This window comes from Tasmannia lanceolata, unplaced genomic scaffold (assembly GCF_043159265.1).
Source record: "Tasmannia lanceolata isolate RefF3 unplaced genomic scaffold, GAP_Taslan_0.1 ptg000011l, whole genome shotgun sequence".
Lineage (NCBI taxonomy): Eukaryota > Viridiplantae > Streptophyta > Magnoliopsida > Canellales > Winteraceae > Tasmannia > Tasmannia lanceolata.
Genome location: NW_027518688.1, coordinates 12,899,481 through 12,920,462, shown reverse-complemented (window position 1 = coordinate 12,920,462; position 20,982 = coordinate 12,899,481). Strand labels below are relative to the sequence as shown.

Sequence of the window (20,982 nt, the reverse complement as noted above, 5' to 3'; positions counted from 1 at the left end):
GGCACCGTTCACAAACGGGCTCAAGGAGGACGGGACCATTCACAAATGGACTCGAGAAATGAGACACCGTTCACAAACGGGCTCAAGGAGGATAGAAAACCATTCACAAATGGACTCAGAAAATGACACACCGTTCACAAACGGGTTCAAAGAGGATACGAGACCATTCACAAATGGACTCGGAAAATGAGACACCGTTCACAAACGGGCTCAAGAAGGATATGAGACCATTCACAAATGGACTCAGAAAATGAGGCACCGTTCACAAACGGGCTCAAGGAGAAGACGAGACCATTCACAAATGGACTCGAGAAATGAGGCACCGTTCACAAACGGACTCAAGGAGAAGACGAGACCATTCACAAATGGATTCGAGAAATGAGGCACCGTTCACAAACGGGCTCAAGGAGAAGACAAGACCATTCACAAATGGACTCGAGAAATGAGGCACCGTTCACAAACGGGCTCAAGGAGGACGGGACCATTCACAAATGGATTCGAGAAACGAGGCACCGTTCACAAACGGGCTTAAGGAGAAGACAAGACCATTCACAAATGGACTCGAGAAATGAGGCAACGTTCACAAACGGGCTCAAGGAGGACATGAGACCATTCACGAATGGACTCAGAAAATGAGACACCGTTCACAAACGGGTTCAAGGAGAAGACGAGATCATTCACAAATGGACTCGAGAAATGAGACACCGTTCACAAACGGGCTCAAGGAGGACACGAGACCATTCACAAATGGACTCAGAAAATGAGGCACCGTTCACAAACGAGCTCAAGGAGAAGACGAGATCATTCACAAATGGACTCGAGAAATGAGACACCGTTCACAAACGGGCTCAAGGAGAAGACGAGACCATTCACAAATGGACTCGAGAAATGAGGCACCGTTCACAAACGGGCTCAAGGAGGACAAGACCATTCACAAATGGACTCGAGAAATGAGGCATCGTTCACAAACGGGCTCAAAGAGACAAGATAGCTTTGATTTATGAATTCAACAACGAAGAATTTAGAGATTTTTCATGAACTTGAATTTGACGTAGGATTGGATTTTTTTTTTGAATCGGGGATTGAATTTGATGAATTTTTTATTTTTGAGAAATGAGGCACCGTTCACAAACGGGCTCAAGGAGGACATGAGACCATTTACGAATGGACTCAGAAAATGAGACACCGTTCACAAACGGGTTCAAAGAGACCACGAGACCATTCACAAATGGACTCAGAAAATGAGACATCGTTCACAAACGGGTTCAAAGAGACCATGAGACCATTCACAAATGGACTCAGAAAATGAGACACCGTTCACAAACGGGCTCGAAGAATATAAGAAACTATTCCCAAATGGATTTAAAAAAATGATGCACCGCTCCCAAACGGGTTAGAAGAAGATAACAGGCCATTCCCAAATGAACCCGGAAGATGAGACACCGTTCACAAACGGGTTCAAAGAAACGAGATAGCTTCGATTGATGAATTCAACAACGAAGAATTTAGAGATTTTTCATGAATTTGAATTTGACGTAAGATTGGATTTGATGAATTTTTGATTTTTTGACCTCAATGAAATCGGGGATATTATGAATCGTGCCCGACAAAGATGTTGGAAACTACGATTTTGACGAATAATGAAACGGCAAACCTTAGGAACGAAGAACCATTACTAACAAGAATGGATTATGGACACTTTTATGAAACTTCAACAAGATCTTTCTCAAAGAGACTGCTGGTCTTGTCTTCTGGGGATTTTGATAACTGAAACCTTGAACAAGATTTTTGAGATTGGTAATCCAGAACAACGGCTCTCTTGGATATAATCATGGAAAAGTGGGATTTGCCTCTTGACAGGTGTTTAGATAAACATTTCTTGACCAGGATAGTATTTAACTAACTGGAAGGAGATTCTGAATTTTAATGGTTCATCTTTTTGAGAAATTGGCTCAACCACCATTGCATCTCAGGCTCTTCCAAGCTTAAGGTACCTTCCTGGGGTACGACCTTTTACGGAAGCTGGGCTTTCTGATGTTTCTACTTCTGAATTTTTCTGAGTTGATCTTTTTTGAAATAAAGCTGCTTGACTAGATTACCGAGCTCTTTCATACGATCGCAGGGAGCTGCCGAGGCCGGGCCTCCTTCACCAAGATAGTTGCATCATTTGGACATAAGAACGACGATTGACTCTTTATAAAGAGGAAACTTAGATAAAAGGCACTACTCAAAGGATTGAGCAGCTCTGAAGGAGTGAATATAGGATGACAAAGATTTACTAACTACACTGACAGACACAGTAATGCTTCTGACTTAGTTAACGTTTTATTTGGTAAGTCTATCATTTCGAGGAATGTTTTTTTTTCCAATTGGTAAACACTGGACTTCTTCCTTAAAACAGTAATGCCTCAAGGATTTAATTACGACCCCTAAGATTGTTTAGCTTCAATGCCCCCAGTTTTGAGGATGTCACTTGAATTTGCTTGAACTTCAATTGATCTTCAGTCTTGATACCGACTGTAGCCTTCTTATAATGGTTCTCTTACCGTGACCAAGTCACCTCTTCGGGGTTTTTAACTTGGCGGACCGTGCTAGCCTTAACTTTTGCCTGAACCACCTTTCTAGGTTTTCGATCCAGCAAGCTATCCCCTTAGCTTTTGCCTAAGCCGCCCTTTCGGGTTTTCAACTTAGCAGGGGAATGATCTTAAATTTTGCCTAGACCGCCCTTTCAGGTTTTCAGTCTAGCAGATCTTCAAACTCCGTTCTTTTTTTTTCATCATTTTTTTTTATTACTTATTGTGTCTCGGGACCTAGATCATTAGTTCTGAACACCAGAAGGACTTTATAGGTAGGATAGGGCTTTTCAAAGAATGGCTTAAGGTTTAACAAAGATTTCGACCGAACCTGTGAACAGGTTGCCTACGTATCCCCGAGTAGGAATCAGGTCGTGCGTAGTTCAGAGCGAATGCCCCTAGTTTGAAGATAAGTTGTTTGAAGGTTAATTGATTTTTTTCTTTTTTTTAATTTCTTTCTAGAATGATTGGCATCTCTTCTTTTGGAACTTGTCCATCTTCTTCTTTTTTGGAACGATTGAATTTCTTTTCTCTTTTTTTTTTTGAATCGACCGAACTCGGTTTAATCGAGCTGCCTATGTACCCCAGTGTAGGGATCAGGTCTCGCGTAGTTCGGGGCGGATGCCCCTAGTTTGATGGGTTTTCAAGAAAATTTCATTCAGGCTTGAAGGGTTTGCAAACCGGTATTCTTTTGACATCGGGTTATGATTCTGGGATTTGTTCGGCCAAAGGAGGCCTTCCAATGTTCAGGTTTGGAATTGATCTAGGTTGATGAGTTCTCTTTATTATTGTTTCTTTTTTTTTTCGAAGTTTGACGGCATTTCCAGGTAAGAGATAATGGATCTTCTTCTTTCAAGATTCTAATATGCGCTTTCGACTTTCATAGAGCGAAACTTGTTCTTTAACATCCTCCATCTATGAATTTGTAACTCTTGATATCTGATGATCACTTTTCAATGCTTTGCTCTTGAACTTCTTATCTTGAATTTGTTGGCTTCATGTTATGAATTTGAGAACCAAGGTTATTGATTGGAAATATAAAAGTTGTTTCCACTCTATGCCCCTTGTATAGCATATGTCTTCTCACTTTCTTCATTCTCTTTGAGCTTTCTATCTATGTCTTGCTCCTGGTATCGGTTGTAGCTTTTCTAGACAATCTTCTTATTCTTGAAATAAGTTTATCAATTCTTCACACTCTTCAGAGGGTAATGTACTTTTAATCGGCATTCACTGAATCAAAGTTTCAGTGCCAATGTTTACCACTTCAATTTCATCTTTGAAAGGCTGAGATTGACGCTCCTCCTCTTGTTCAAGTAATTGTTGTGACTCAAGTGGAGTTTCGTCAATTTTGTCCTCATTTGAGGAGGGAGTCTTATTTTAAGATCAGAAGCACACTTAAGAAATAGACACAAGTGAACTATTGGAACTGAAATTTTATTTAAAGAAAAAGCTATTACATCTGACGACCTATCCTGAACATGCTCAGGATTCACAACTCTAAATAAAAGGAAAGCAAAAGATAACTTGCCATGGACTAGGCATTGACCTTGAACCGTAAGACCGGACTCAACAATTGTACTGACCATGATGACTGACTCAACATAAAATAGTAAATGACTAAAACTTTAAATGCTGCAACTGTCCAGCTTCGGAGGCTCGGCGAAAGCTGGCTCACAACTGGTACTTTCAACTTCTGATTCTTTTCATTGCAACCGGACCTGTGCACCTTTGAACCCTCAGATATCTAAGCATTGCGATCGGCTGGCGGAAGTACTGCACGATTCGGTAATGGGTTATTGGTAGTATCGGGTCTTGGCTCGAACACAAGGCATGTATTGTCAAGCAACCTCTGGATTCTGAATTTTAGGGCAATGCAATTATCAGTGAGAAGGCCGGAATTTCTATGGTATTCACAGCGTTGATCTGTTTGCCAATTTGCTGGTAAAGGATTAGGAAGAATTCTAATGTCGGGTAAGGTTATGCGACCTGAGGCTAGACACTCTTGAGTATCTCAGATGGTGGAAGAGGGAGAGGGGTAAATTCTGTCTGGGCCTGTGGTCGAGGTGCGACAGCAGGTTGGGTATAGTCCATCACCATGGGGTTCTGAGGTTTTGAAGGCTGAGGCTTGGAGCGGGAAAGGTTATTAATTTCAGCTGATGGAGACTTCCTGAATTCTCTTGTATTCGGGTTACTGCGGTTGAATACACCTTGAGCCATAGCCTCCTCTATTTGGGTGCCTGCCACGATAAAGTGTTTGAAGTCCGGATAATACTGCAACGACATGTGATACTGGAGCTGGGGGAAAATATTTTTCATGATTATCTGGACCTGCTCTTCCTCAGAAGGGCGCTCCATCATCTGAGCTGGTAGTCTTCTCCATCTCTTCACAAAAATTAGAAAAGATTCCCTCGAATCTTGCTTGGTCCTTTCCAAATCCTTTCTAGTAATTTCTGTCCCATCGTCATATTTGAACTGCCTGATGAATTGCTCACCGATGTCTTTCCATGTCCTATAACGAGTCTTGTCTAGGACCATGAACCACCTTCTAGCGACCTTGGTTAGGGAAACCGGGAACAATTGAGCCATTTGCTCAGGAGATAACGCCTTGAGGCTGACACATGATGGTAAACATCTGTAAATGGGTGATTGGACAACCCACACCATCATATTTGTCGAAATCTGGCATTTGAAAATTGGCAGGGAGACGAATTTCGGGAAACAGCGTAAGATCACTTGGATTGAAACCACCCTGGTCTTGAAACTGGATGTCTTGAACTTTCCTGGCAAGACTTTCTAATTTCTCCATAACTGTCTTATCAACCACGGACTGAGAAGGCCTATTGCGATCCTCGTTGTACTGCTCTTTTTCCAAATCTTCTTCGGCTTTATCGGGGATAGTGATGAATGCTGGCTGGGCAGGTGCGGCTGAAGTAGCTGCATGGTGCATAGGCCCTTTATCTTTGGACAACGACGGCCCCAACTTCTCAGAAAGTTGAGCCTTGATAACTCGGTTCTCTTCTTTGAGCTCTTGAAGTTGCTGGAGAATCAAGGTGAGGGTATCGGTAATAGCAGCGGGTGGAAGACCGACTTGGTTGTCTGCCATTGGCGAGGATGAGGATGAGAAAGAAGGAGATGCTGGGGTTCTCAGAGAAGGTGGCAGGGATACAGAATTCCTCTCCAATCGTGAAGAGATCCGAACCCAAGGAGTAGTGGGGTTAGCTATGGTGTTTACTGCCCTGAAATATTTGAAAGACATATTTTAAAATCAGAAAGAAGTAGACAATGATGCACACATAGACCAAGATAATGAGAGAGAAAGATGAACTTTATTGATCAATCATTAAAGCCTAAGTACAGGATTCATTATTTCAAAGATAAACGGATAAGATTAAACATGGAACTAAGCATTCTTTTTAGACTTCTTCTTTGGACGACAATCTTGCTCAGCTGACTCTAAAGGTTTGATGATTCTGACATCCCAAGCAGATGAAACGGCTTTGACAATCTTGGGCTTGAGATCCTCAGGCGGATAAAAATGACGAAGGGGAGGCACAATAGATTGCTCCCTTCCATACTGACGCAGGATCCTGGCAGGAACATAAAAGGAAGTCTTTTTCAGACCAAGAAGGCGAACGTAGTTAGCTTCTCCGGTGTTGAAGACAGCTTCTTGGATTCCAGGAATTTGCCAATAAATCTGATCTTGTCGGTGAGAATTTAGCCATTCAACCCAATCGCTTTTATGATCGAAAGAAACATCATGACGCCATTCGCTGAAGGTGTACAGCGTATGATTAAAATGGACAGGAGCTGCAATTTTTAGCTTGTGGCACAACCACACCTGAAGTAATGCAGGACATCCTGAGAAAGAACCAACAAAGGAGCGAACATAAGAGCCTGGACCTGAGCCGGCACGAAGACGAGCCATATCACCCAATCCATTGAAGGTTTCTGGAAGCATAGTAGCAATTGGATTGGCGCCCCGATCCAATTGATCCACGAGATCCAAAAGAACAGCTGACGCAAAGCGAGAAGGCTGAACAGTGAAGAGCCTGGCGAAGGAGCAGAATCTCAAAGCGCGACGTCGGGCTTTTTGAATATCAACAGCACCAATGTGTCCAATAGGAGGATAAATGTCAATTAGTTGCTGCATGGACACCTCTTGGCCTTTCATGAAAGAGTTCATGGATTCATCTGGATTATTCATTAAGCGAAGGAACAAAGGACGATAATCTGGAACACAGGATGGCTTCACTAGAGGGCCATCCACAGGATATTCCAATAAGGCACACCATTCTTCAAAGGTGGGACACATCTCTTGGTTGCCAAAACGGAAGACATGATGATTGGGATCCCAACACTCTGATGCGGCATAGAGTAATCCCCAATCGAGCTTAATGGTCGCCACATAGCCGAAGAGATTTTTCTCTTGCTCACTTATGGCATAGATATGGGATTCTCTTAATATACCACGGATCCAATCAAGAATTGTACGAGTAGACATGATGCCTGTAAGCCAGGAGAAAGAATACAAGAATGATCAGGGTTATATGAACACGAGATTGGGATAAGTTCCTGCCAGTAAAGGAAAGTATGAATACATGATCGAATCACATGATGGAATATTGACAGACGTACGATCAAGAGATGAGATGAGATAGCATAAGATTGCTTTTAACGGATAGATCATGAATGACTAATCCTATGAGATCTTTGGAAATGATGGGAATTATATCCTAACCCCAAAGGGAAAGTTTTTAATCTTCACACATTTTATCAGTGCTACCTGAAGGCATCAACCCTAACCCTAATCTAGCGGAGTGGAGATAGGATCTCGACTCATGACTTTGTTTGTGTATCTAGGACCGATCGTAGCTATTGGAAGATGGACTACGGCCTAATCTAGACACAAATGGGCAGGATATCCTAAGCTAGGCTTACACACGTGATGCACATGTGTTCGTATACTACATGCATGTGTGGGTTAATCTAGGGGTAAGGCCAAGAGTTCCCTTAGCGCGAATCCGTGTTCAATATACTGTACCAGTGTCCGGCGTATCAGTACGTGAACAAAAGATCTGTTTACGCACCATAAAGGTGCTAGGGTAAGGGTGGAATGCTTCTCTAGCACAGAGGCACCAGGTGATGAAATCCCAGTCAATCATGCTAGATAACACTCCGGGTTCCAAAAATGGGACGTGTGTGCATGTGAGATGCAAGGGTTTAGATGCAAGTGATGTAAGTGTGTGCAATATGTTTGTGCAATCTATGATACCTTCAGGTTTTGATAGATTAAGTTTGAGTATGATGTGATGAGAAAATAAAACAAGACAAACTAATCTAACAAGTATATGAGAGATAGAGTTTTTTATGAGCCAGTTAAATTAAATTCAAATGAGTTATCCTTTCAAATTGTAACGAAGTTAGGTGATCCCCAGCAGAGTCGCCAAACTGTGGGACCCGATCCTGCGAGAGGGGTGGGGCGCAAGCCGCCACACTCTCTCTTGGTTTCTCGTACCCACGAGATTGGCGTGTGCATTTTTATTATTGATTTTAATTCATCTTTTATGTGAACTTGGGATCACTAAGGCAATCCGAATTCCACACAAAAGAGAGCGACAGAGTCGCCACCTAGATGTGGGATCTATGACCCATAATTAAACAGAAATCTAGACTCGCTACCTGGTTACAAAAATGGAAGGTATGGGGAGTTATGCGCCACATGCACCATTCCTGCCCGATAATCGGTGTTCAATTCCAATAGTTAACTCTTTTGAATTTCTTTTAAATGGCTCATTTAACTCTATGTTAGTGTGCGAACTATGTGACATGCATCCTAAAATCTAATTTCAATGTGAATCCTAAATGTGTATCTTGATTTCTTAATTTGTCTGGATTCAATCTAAGTGAAAGTTCTCCTAAAATTCTAATTTCATGGAAAGTCCTAAGTGATTTAATTAAGAATTCACAAGAAAATTAATATACAAAACCCCACAATTTGTTGTGGAGCCGACTCGCGATTGGTATGCCATCAGACATCCAAGCTGCCTACGTACCCAAGCCTCACTGGGATCAGAGTCGACGTAGTTTGGTGCACTTAAGCTAAGCTACTTATGCCTAACTCGACTAAGACACCGACCTAGACGGGATTGACTGTTTCAACAGTTTTAGGAGAAGTTATTTAATTCAAGTTGAGGATTTTATTATCCTAGGATTTCATCTAAGATGTTATATGATTCTTATCTAAATGCAAGTTATTCCTTAGACTAATGCAGATTAGCCTACATCCTAGTTTACTAGGCTTGTTCTAAGGAAAGATTGGGCGACTAGTGTAACTAGACCTATGGTACGGTTGCTATCCATAGCAAGCGTCCGTGATGAGGCTGGACTCCTAACTCTAGGACTCCCTAAAACCTAAGACTCCCTAAAACCTAGGACACGACCTGACACCAGTGTTCCTAAATTGGGCTCTAATGGTTCTTATATCGAAAACCATAATCCAATGGTTCCGAAAGACTCGAGACAGATCGATTCAAGTTCTTGAAGTTAATGAATTTCAGATTTCAAGGATTTTAAGTTTCTGGACATTTAAGGATTACCAATGGCTATAGGGTTCACCAATTTCGGCCTAGAATAACATCCAAGGAAGGGAATCGTGCGCTCTTTCCTTGTGCAATTTAATACTTAAGTTATAGCATCTTATTGCCTGGCATATCTCAGGATTTTCGTGGACAGTAACCTCGGAGCCAACAACATGCTATAGCTTAAATGTTCAAATTGTCAAAGATCGAGTGCAATAGGGATACGATTATGGATGCACTGGCCATTTTTCCAGGGAAATCTAAAGATCCTAAAATTTCTGTTTCAATGGATTTAGGAATTAATATGTGACAAAAATTCTAGGTTCTTTAGAAACTTTATGATGATTTTTAATTAATTTCGAATTTTCAATGGATTTTATCAATTTTAAACCATATGAGTGATTTTACAAGTGAAATTACTGCAAATGAATTCGAAATGAATTGAAACTTCGACAGCAGCAAGACATGATGGGATGTAGCTTACTGGAAGATTTTTACATTCAGCTCATATTTAATTTTGATTTAACAATAACGACACCAGATTGCAAAAATAACACAGAAACTACTAGAAATAGAAATTGAAATTCATTGAAATTTCTACAGTAGTAAGATATAAGTAAAAATAGCATGCTGTACGATTTTCATGAATTTTAGAAACTATTTACTATCAATTTCTGATTTTTCAATTTTCAGACCAGATTATGAATTAACACTACATCCCATAGGAAGCAAGATCCAAATAAATTAAAACTTTTACACCAGAAATAAATATGAAATATAAGACTACTGTAAAACTTTTGTGAATTTTAATGTTGATCTGATGTCAGTAACAATTCTCACAAAATCTGATAAGTTTCAAAGAAAGCATTAAATAATATATCAAACAGAATCCAAAAATTCTTAAAACTTTATGGTAGAATGTATCAGTACCATTTTATTTTCTCACCAAATTTCATTAATTTTGTAATCCATTTAGTATATATTTTATTTTTCTTCGTCGAAAAGATATTTTTGAAGAGTTTTCAATTTTTAAAACACGATTTTCGAGGAAATTACGACTCCGGAAAATATCCTTTAATCTTGTTCTGATATGATGAACACAAGAAAAATTTTAATTCCAAAAAATAGATCATCCTGAGATGGCTATTTTTTCGAATTTTGTAATTTCTCAGCCATTATTTTAAATAAAATTCCACTCATCACTCAAATTTTCGAAATCCTTTGATTCAATGTCCGATCCAATCCATGGTTATTTTAGTCTATTTAAATAGATCAGTGTATTAAATTTTGGGACGAATCAGAATTGAAACACGCATGTAGATCGTGATTTTGTGCACACACATATAATATTGAATTAAATTCAATTAAATGCTAAAAATCATGCAAAAATACATTAAAAAGTATCAAATAATCTTGGAAAAATCTGAGAATAGTGAACCTACCTGTGATGGAGATTTTGGGTATCCTTTGAATAGGACAAGATTTGAAGGCGGGGATATGGAGGATTTCTCTAGTAGTTTTCTTTGAGTCTTCTTCCTCTTTTTTCTTTTTTTTTTTGAAAGAAGAGAGCATGGGTATTTATAGGTGAGGGATGAGCCAGGTTGCCATCATTAGGGCCTAGAGGTGTAGGGTGGAGATTGAGTGATGGAAAAAGGAAGGGAAAAGAATGGCCAAGATCGGATTTTTCTAGAATATTCTCCCTCTTCTTTGACATCGTCCATTTAAGCCATGGCTATGTTAAAAGTGGCAGGCACTTATGCGGCCAGGATCAAGTACTAAAGATTTAGGAACAATTCAAGGTCCAAGATGATGCCATTTGTCCTTGGAATCTTTGTAGATTTTGGAAGCAAATTTCAAGGTAAGGGAAATGTCCAATTTGGTTGCCTTTGTAGAGAATGGCAACGATTTGGATGGTTGCGATTCACTGCAATCTCCATGTGATCGAAAGAACGGGCGAGATCGGGTTTCCAAATATCCTGAAATCTTTGCAATGATATAGAATAAGATTGGGTGGTTGAGATCAATTTCGATCGAAAGAATGGACGAGATGATGCCTCCAAATCTCTTAGAATCTTGTAAAAGATTTTTCAAATATTTTGAATGTAAAAATCAAAAAATGCGGTTTTCAGGAGATTTTGAAGTCCGATTTCGATAATTCTTTCGCCGTTAAAATTGTTAATTTTTCCTCTTTCATTTAAGCCCAATGTTGCCATAGAAATATTATTTTCTGAATTTTTGACCAATGCGAGCTGTCGGTTTTTAACAGCGAATCGTTTTTCCAACCGTTGATCAAATTGACGATTCGATTGATCCAACCAACTTAATCAATTTTTGATGAATGATCCTAACCTTTGAAATATGAATTTTGACAACAATTAAAGTACTGAAAGCACTGTTGTTGATAATTTGGTTAAATTATTTCGACGGCTCTCGTTCACCCACATTGATCCGTGATTTTTCACTGGGTGTTTGCTCAATTAAGTGACACAATGTTTAATCTGAATTTGAGATTAACCTTGATCGATCATATTTTGACTAAATGATCACAAATTCTTAGTAAGGAAAGACACCCAGGTTAAGATCTGCCCTTGATCTAACAATTTACGGAAATCGGGTCTCGGAATGGAATCAGGTCCCGAGCTGTGAAGTGACCCTAGCTTATTTTGTCCCGATTGATGATCCGTAAAGTCAGATCGAGATATTAATGACCTAAAACATATAAATCCATGATAGAGGGGCTCTCACATGGATTTAACACACTAAATTCACCAATGAGGGTATTTTTCAATTTTTCGGATCTAATCATCTCACAAGGTACATCTCTTTATCATTTCGGTTTTCAGAAAATTTGAGGATGCATACTTTACCAATGAAATTCCACGGATCAATATATTATGTTATTGTTGGTTAAAGTGTAGCAAAATGAGGGTGTCTACAACGTCCTATAGGCCCACAAAGCATACGGGAGCTTCTTCGACCAATCTTTGTAAGTCTCAATCATCTTGCTGATGATTACTTTGATGTTTTTGTTAGCAGCCTCAACAGCTCCGTTTGTTTGGGGTCTATAGGGGGAAGACTTATGATGCTTGATCTTAAACTCCTCACGCAGGCGCGCCACCTCCTTCTTGAAATGGGACCCATTGTCTGAAATTAGTTCATGTGGTACTCCATATCTGCAAATAATATTTGCTTTGATGAACTTTGCAACAGAAGCCGAGGTCAATGATGCATACGAAGCAGCCTCTATCCACTTTGTGAAGTAATTAATGGCAACCAAGATATACTCATGCCCATTAGAAGACTTCGGACTTATCTTCCCACTGATGTCTATTCCCCATACCGAGAACTGCCACGGTGAAGTGAAAGAATGCAACTGAGAAGGTGGTACATGGATGAGATTGGCATAGACCTGACACTTGTGACATTTCTTCACATAGGCGTAGCAATCTGCTTCCATTGTCGGCCAATAATACCCAAGTCTGAGAATCTTCCTTGACAGCATCTTTCCGTTCATATGCGGTCCACAGACTCCTTCGTGCGTTTGCTCTACGAGTTCAGCTGCTTGATCCTCATTTATACACAAAAGTTGGATTCCATCGAACGACCTTCTGTACAACTCCTCACCACAGATGATAAAGTTAGAGGCCAATTTCTGAAGAGACCTTCGCTTTTTTCCTGAAGCTTCCGACGGATGTCCTTTGTCTGAGATGAAGTATTTGATATCTGTGTACCAATGCTTGCCATCTGGACACCTTGCTGCTATTTCAATGGCGTTAACATGCGCTGGGGCCCATTGAAGCCTTACTTCTAATGGTTGAACCTCCATTCTTGCAGAAATATCAAGCATTGAAGCCTGAGTAGCTAATGCATCAGCAAAATGATTCTTTGTTCTAGATAGGTGAGTGAATGTGATATTTCTGACTTTTCTGACCAAAGACTGTAGGTACGTATTATATGGAATCAACTTATCTTCTCTTGTTTTCTAGTTTCCGTTGATTTGACAGATGCTCAGAATTGAATCTCCAAATACGTCTAGGTCCTGAATGTGCAAGGCTATGGCTGCTTCCAAACCTGCGATACACCCCTCGCATTCTGCCATATTGTTTGTGCACTTGAACTGAAGTTTGATGGATATAGGGATATACTCCTTTCTTGGTGACACCAACACCGCCTCTCACATTGGCCTCGATTGTTGACTGCTCCATCAAAGCACATCAACCACTTTGTGTCTGGAACTTCATCTTCCACAGTCATTATTTTCTCATCCGAAAACTTTGCTTTCAAAAATTCATTATTTTCTGTTGGTGAATCAGCTAACTGTTCAGCTATCACGCGCCCCTTAATTGACTTCTGAGTGACATAAGTGATATCGAACTCAGACAATAACAGCAACCACCTGACAGTTCTTCCGGTGAGGGCTGACTTCTCAAACAAATATTTCAATAGATCCATCCGTGAGAGTAGAAGAACCCTATTCGATAACAAATAATGCCTTAGTTTCTGAGTAGCAAAAACCAGTGCTAGACAGGTCTTTTCGAGGATGGTGTACTTCTGCTCATACTCCAACATTTTCTTGCTGATGTAGTAAATGGCTCTTTCTCGGTTCGACTTCGGGTCTTGTTGCGCTAACATACACCCCATCGATGTGTCAGTAACAGACAAGTACAGCAACATCAGTTGTCCTTGTATGATTGGTGACAAAGCCAAACACTGCTTGATTTTCTCGAAAGCCTCTTGACACCCTTCATTCCACTTCTTGGGAGCATTCTTCTTTAAGAGCTTGAAAATCGGTTCACAAGTCGTTGTCAACTGTGTAATGAACCTTCTCAAGTATTGAACCTTGCCTAAGAACCCACGGATCTGTTTCTCGGTCTTTGGAGGCACCATTTCTTGGATAGCTTTGATTTTCTGTGGATCTACTTCAATCCCTCTCTGGCTGACCAAGAATCCCAGCAGTTTTCCTGATGTAACCCCAAATACACACTTATTCGGGTTAAGACGGAGCTTGAACTTTTGAATTCGCTGGAAAAACTTTCTCAATGCCCCTGCATGCTCTTCCCTGGTCTTCGCTTTAACGATGATGTCATCAACATATACTTCGACCTCTTTGTGTATCATGTCATGTAGTAAAGTGGTAGCAGCTCTCTGATATGTTGCTCCAGTATTTTTGAGTCCAAATGGCATAACTCTGTAACAATATGTCCCCCATTGATTGATGAAGGCCGTCTTGATCATGTCTTCAGGAGCCATTTTGATCTGGTTGTATCCTGAGAATCCATCCATAAATGAAAGGAGAGCATGGCCTGCTGTGTTGTCCACCAAGATGCCAATGTGCGGCAAAGGAAAATCATCTTTCGGACTTGCTTTGTTCAGATCTCTGAAATCCACACACATTCTGACTTTTCTGTCCTTTTTGGGCACCGGTACTATGTTGGCTAGCCATTCAGGGTATTCAACAACTTGTATGAAGTCAACATCCAATTGTTTCTGAACTTTATCTCTGAGTAGCAAGTCCCACTCTGGTTTCATTTTTTGGAGTTTTTGCTTTTTCGGCCTGGCACCCGGGATTAGGGGAAGTCTATGTTGAACAATGTCTTCACTTAATCCTGGCATGTCATCATAGGACCAAGCAAAAACTTCTTTGAATTCCTCAATAGGGCAATTAATTCCTCACGCTCTTTAGGAGTTAATGTTTTGCCAATTCGAATTTTCCAAATTAGGATTTCATCGCCAATATTGATGGTCTCGATTTCCTCTTCGAATGGTTTTGCTCGACGCTGCTCCTCCTGTCTAATCATGTGTTTGATTTCAGGAGGAGTTTCGTCGACATCCTCATCAGAGGGGGGGTCTTGATTATTATTATTATTAATTTGATCAGATAAAGAAGCAGAAATTGAAGTAGAGACAGGCGAATAAAAAGAGGAGTCTTTTATTTCATTCAAAGAAATCGAAGTTACATCTGTTGACGCGCCCTCAATGGGCTCAGTATTGAATCCATAAAAATCTTTACAGACTCATCATCAGACTGGACTATCGTATGAACAGACTTGACAGACTCGGTAGACTCAACGGAAGATGCAACGGACTCTGCATCGGACTGAACAGCGGCATCAGAAGACTCCTCATCCATCTCATCGACGGGCTCGATCACAACTATACCTGCATCAAAAGAAACATCAGATATAGCAAACTCTATTTTTTGACTCGGAAATGGACATATAGCTAGAGACAACGGACTCTTTGATAGAAACAGGACTGTACTGGATGACGACTTGGGGTGTGATCTGAGAACTCCAGTTTGTGAGGGATCCCTCGGCTGGGGTGATAAGGCTTTTGGGATCAAGAATCAGCGCATCTCCTCCGATCATGGCTACGATCGGTAACTCAACCTGGAACAGGGAATTCAGAAGACACGACTCAAGGATATCAGCCCAATCAACTTCTAGTTCAATCTCATGAATCTGTAAACTCGGGTACTCATCTGGCAGATCCATATTGAAAAATATCTCAAACCCTGGTAACTTTTGCCCTGTGACCTCATCAACCCACGGCTCTGCGAACCCACATAATGCAAAGTCATCTCCCTCTCTGCGGTACTTACCATTTCTGATCAGACTAAATGGTTTCATCGACAGCTCCAGACCTTGACGACGGAGCTCGGACCATTTCCGCATGTAATTTCTCATTTCTTTAATCTCAGCACGAGAACGTTCATATCTGAGTCCAAACGACCCTTCATTCTTTCTCATATCAGGCCATTCGACTATCCCCTGATGATTGCGACCCAGACCTGCACCGGGAATGTACCCCTGTCTACGCATTTTTTTACAACCTGGGGATTAGTGCTGGTGTAGACACCCCATTTTGCTCTACCTTAATCGATAAAGAAATTAGGGTTTGTTTTCCGTCGGTTTTCCAATGTCTTTCTTTCCCGCATCCGTTTGTTACATTTCTAAATATTTTTGGTCATTTCCGTCGTGTTTCGCATTTTCCCGCTAAATGTTGAAAAGGATTATTCAGAAAAATCTAAACTAGGGAGAATTTGTACCCGTTTGTGTGGGACCCGCTGGTGTGGGACCTGCTAGTGTGGGACCTGCTAGTGTGGGACCCGTTTGTGTGGGACCCGCTGGTGTGGGACCTGCTAGTGTGGGACCTGCTAGTGTGGGACCCGTTTGTGTGGGACCCGCTGATGTGGGACCCGTTTGTGTGGGACCCGCTGATGTGGGACCCGCTTGTGTAGGGCCCGCTGATGTGGGACCCGCTTGTGCGGAACCCGCTGATGTGGGACTCACCATTAGCATGACTTAACTTTCTCTACCATTTCCACTAACTTCATTTTTCCCTTTAAAATAACACCATTATCTCCATTACCATTATATATTCCATTATCCCCACCACCATTCCCACCATTACCATTATATATTCCATTATTCCCACCACCATTCTCACCATTACCATTATATATTCCATTATTCCCACCACCATTCCCACAATTACCATTGTTTATTTCCATTATTCTCCACCACACCCACCATTCACATTATATATTCCATTATTCCCCACCACAATTCCCACCATTACCATTATATATTCCATTATTCTCCACCACACCCACCATTCTCATTGTTTATTTCCATTATTCTCCACCACACCCACCATTCTCATTGTTTATTTCCACCTCTCCACTAAGTTTTTCACTATATAAAGAGAGGTGATGAGAGGAGAAAAAAAAAAAAAAAAAAACAACACATTGTTTTTGGATAGTTTTCTCTTTCTCTCCCTCAATATCTCTCACTCTCTCACTCTCACACTATCATTATCTACTTTCTCTCCTTATTTGTTTCTCCCCATCTCTCTCCCTTGTTCCATATAAAAAAAAATATAAAAGAAAATAAAACAAAGAAAAAGAGAAAGAAAGCGGAAGCGGATCAAGCGGCGGTGCGATTTTCGAATTTTTCGGCTCTCGGATTCGGCGAGGATTTCGATCACAGGTAGGTACTTAATTTTTAGATTTTTCTAGAATTATTTGGTATATTTGCATGATTTTTAGTATTTAATTGGATTTAGTTGAAAATTAAATATGTATGCTCAAAATCATGATCTCCATGAGTGTTTCGAAAATAAAATATATACTAAATGAATTCCAAAATTAATGAAATTTCGTGGGAAACTAATATGATACCAGTACATTCTACCATGAAATTTTGAGAATTTTGAGAATTTGTTTGGTATATTATTTTATGCTTTCTTTGAAATTTACCAGCTTTTGGAGGAATTGTTACTGACATCAGATCACAACTAAAATTCTTAAAATTTTTACAGTAGTCTTCAATCTCACATTTCTAGTTACTGTAAAAGTTTCAAGTGATTTGGATCTGTTTTCATATGGGATGTAGGGTTAATTCATAATCTGGTCTGAAAATTAAAAAATCTGAAACTGATAGTAAATGGTTTCCAAAATTCATGAAAATTTCTCAGTATGTTATTTTTACTTATATCTTATTAATGTAGAAATTTCATTGAATTTAGATTCATATTTCTAGTGGTTTCTGTGTTATTTGTGCAATCTGGTCAATCAATTGTTAAATCGAAATTAAATATGAGCTTAATGTAAAAATCTGTAAAACTCTTTCCGTAAGCTACATTTCATCATATCTTGCTGCTGTAGAAATTTCAACTCATTTCGAATTCGTTTGCTACAATTTCACTTGTAAAATCACTCATATGTTTAAAATTGATAAAATTCATTGAAAATCCGAAATTAATTGAAAATCATCTGAATATTTCTAAAGAACCTTAAATCTCTGTCACACATTAACTCCTTAATCCATTGAAACAGAAATCTTAGGATCATTAGAATTCCCTGGAAAAATGGTCAGTGCATCCATAATCGTATCCCAATTGCAACCGATCTTTGACAATTTGAATACTTAAGCTATAGCATGTTGTTGGCTCCGAGGTTACTGTCCACGGAAATCCTGAGATATGCCAGGCAATAAGATGTTATAACCTAAATATTAAATTGCGCAAGGAAAGAACGCACGATTCCCTTCCTTGGATGCTATTCTGGGCCGAAATTGGTGAACCCTAGAACCATTGGTAATCCTCAAGTGTCCATAAATCGAAAATCCATGAAATCTGAAATTAATTAACTTCAAGAATTTGAATTGATTTGTCTCGAGTCTTCCGGAACCATTGGATTATGGTTTCCAATCTAAGAACCATTAGAGCCCAATTTAGGAACACTAGTGTTGTGTCGTGTCCTAAGTTTTAGGGAGTCCTAGAGTTAGGAGTCCAGCCTCATCACGGACGTTTGTTATGTATAACAACCGTGCCATAGGTCTAGTCACACTAGTCACCCAATCTTTCCTTAAGACGAGCCTAGTAACCTAGGATGTAGGCAAACCTGCATTAGTCTAAGGAACAATTTGCATTTAGATAAGAATCATATAGCATCTCAGATGAAATCCTAAGATAATAAAATCCTCAACTTGAATTAAATAACTTCTCTCAAAACTGTTGAAACAGTCAATTCTGTCTAGGTCGGTGTCCTAGTTGAGTTAGGCATAAGTAGCTTGGCTTAGGTGCACCGAACTACGTCGACTCTGATCCCAGTGAGGCTTGGGTACGTAGGCAGCTTGGATGTCTGACGGCATACCACCCGCGAGTCGGCACCACAACAAATTGTGGTGTTTTGTATATTAATTTTCTTGTAAATGCTTAATCAAATCACTTAGGATTTTTCATGAAATTAGAATTTTAGGAGAACTTTCACCTAGATTGAATCCAGACAAATTAAGAAATCAAGATACACATTTAGGATTCACATTGAAATTAGATCATAGGATGCATGTCACTTAGTTCGCACAATAACATAGAGTTGAATGAGCCATTTAAAATAAATTTAAAAGAGTTAGCTTTTGGAATCGAAGACCGATTATCGGGCAAGAATGGTGCATGTGGTGGATAACTCCCCATACCTTCCATTCTCGTAACCAGGTAGCGAGTCTAGATTTCTGGTTAATTATGGGTCCTAGATCCCACATCTAGGTGGCGACTCTGTCAATCTCTTTCGTGTGGAATTCGGATTGCCTTAGTGATCCCAAGTTCACAGGAAAGACGAATTCAAATCAACAAATAAAATGCACACGCCAATCGCGTGGGAACGAGAAACCAAGAGAGAGCGCGCGGCGGCTCGCGCCCCACGCCCCTCTCGCGGGATCAGGGTCCCACAGTCTGGCGACTCTGCTGGGGACCACCTAACTTCATTAAAATTTCAAAAGATAATTCATTTGAATTTAATTTAAACTGGCTCATAAAAACTCTATACTTGTTAGATTAGTTTGTCTCGTTTTATTTTCTCATCACATTTTACTCGAACTTAATTTAACAAAACCTGAAGGCATCATAGATTGCGCGAACTTATTGCACACACTTACATCACTTGCATCTAAACCCTTGCATTTCACATGCACACACGTCCTATTTTAGGAACCCGGAGTGTTATCTAGCATGGTTGACTGGGATTTCATCACCTGGTGCCTCTGTGCTAGAGAAGCATTCCACCCTTAGCCTAGTACCTTTATGGTGCGTAAACGGATCTCTTGTTCACGTACTGATACGCCGGACACTGGTACAGTATATCGAACATGGATTCGCGCTAAGGGGACTCTTGGCCTTACCCCTAGATTAACCCATACATGCATGCAGTATACGAACACATGTGCACCACATGTGTAAGCCTAGTTTAGGATATCTTACCCATTTGTGTCTAGATTAGGCCGTAGTCCATCTTCCAATGGCTACGATCGGTCCTAGGTACACAAACAAAGTCATGAGTCGAGATCCTCTCTCCACTCCGCTAGATTAGGATTAGGGTTGATGCCTTCAGGTAACACTGTTAAAATGTGCGAAGACTAAAAACTTTTCCTTTGGGGTTAGGATATAAATCCCATCATTTCCAAAGATCTCATAGGATTAGTTATTCTTGATCTACCCGTTGAAAGTAATCCTATGCAATCTCACATTTTGATCATGTGTCTATCATTCGTCTCTTGTGGGATTCGATTGTGTCTTCATTGGCGGAAATTGTGTCTCAATCATTTGATCGTGCAATCTTGATGATCCAATCTTGCATGTACCCTTGATCTCTTCCTCCTCTAAGGGGCTACCTTTTTCAAGAATATTTCTGCTAAATCCTTCAGAGTTTACTCTCATAATCCTTGAACTAAGGGCATTCCCCTCATCATTTGGATTCATTCTATTGTCCCAATTACTTGCTTAAATGTGTAATATTTTTCAGTCATTGAGAAGAAACACTCCATGAATGTCAAGCTCATATACCTCGTGTTCATTATTTCCATGACAGGGCACTAAACACCATAGCTAACCCTACTATTCCTTGGGTTCGGATCTCTTCTCGATTGCAGAGGAAATCTGTCTCCCCGCCACCTTCTCTGAGGACCCCAGCATCTCCTTCTTTCCCATCCTCATCCTCCCCAATGGCAGAAAACCAGAACAGTAGTCTTCCACCCGCTGCTATTACCGATACTCTCACCTTGATTCTCCGGCAGCTTCAAGAACTCAAAGAAGAGAACCAAGTTATCAAGGCCCAGCTTTCTGAAAAGTTGGGGCCATCGTTGTCCAAAGATAAAGGGTCCATGCACCATACAGTTACTTCAGCCGCACCTGCCCAGCCAGTGTTCATTCCTATCCCTGACAAAACTGAAGAAGATTTTGAAAAAGAGCAGTACAGCGAAGATCGCAGCAGGCCTTCTCAGTCCATGGTTGATAAAGTAGTTATGGAGAAATTAGAAAGTCTTACCAGGAAG

The 20,982-nt window shown here is 40.3% G+C and overlaps 1 protein-coding gene across 1 annotated transcript in view; it reads right to left on the bottom strand.

Annotated features, from left to right (window-relative positions):
• LOC143885890 (uncharacterized) overlaps nt 1-14,401 on the bottom strand; it is a 56,596-nt gene extending 42,195 nt beyond the window's left edge. The window contains exons 1-3 of the mRNA XM_077389931.1: nt 14,093-14,401; nt 13,330-13,960; nt 12,352-13,012 (exon numbers count right to left, since the gene is read on the bottom strand). Of these exons, the coding sequence (XP_077246046.1) occupies nt 12,352-13,012; nt 13,330-13,960; nt 14,093-14,401 (1,601 nt within the window). The remainder of the gene's footprint in view (nt 1-12,351; nt 13,013-13,329; nt 13,961-14,092) is intronic.
• Nucleotides 14,402-20,982: the final 6,581 nt, after the last annotated feature.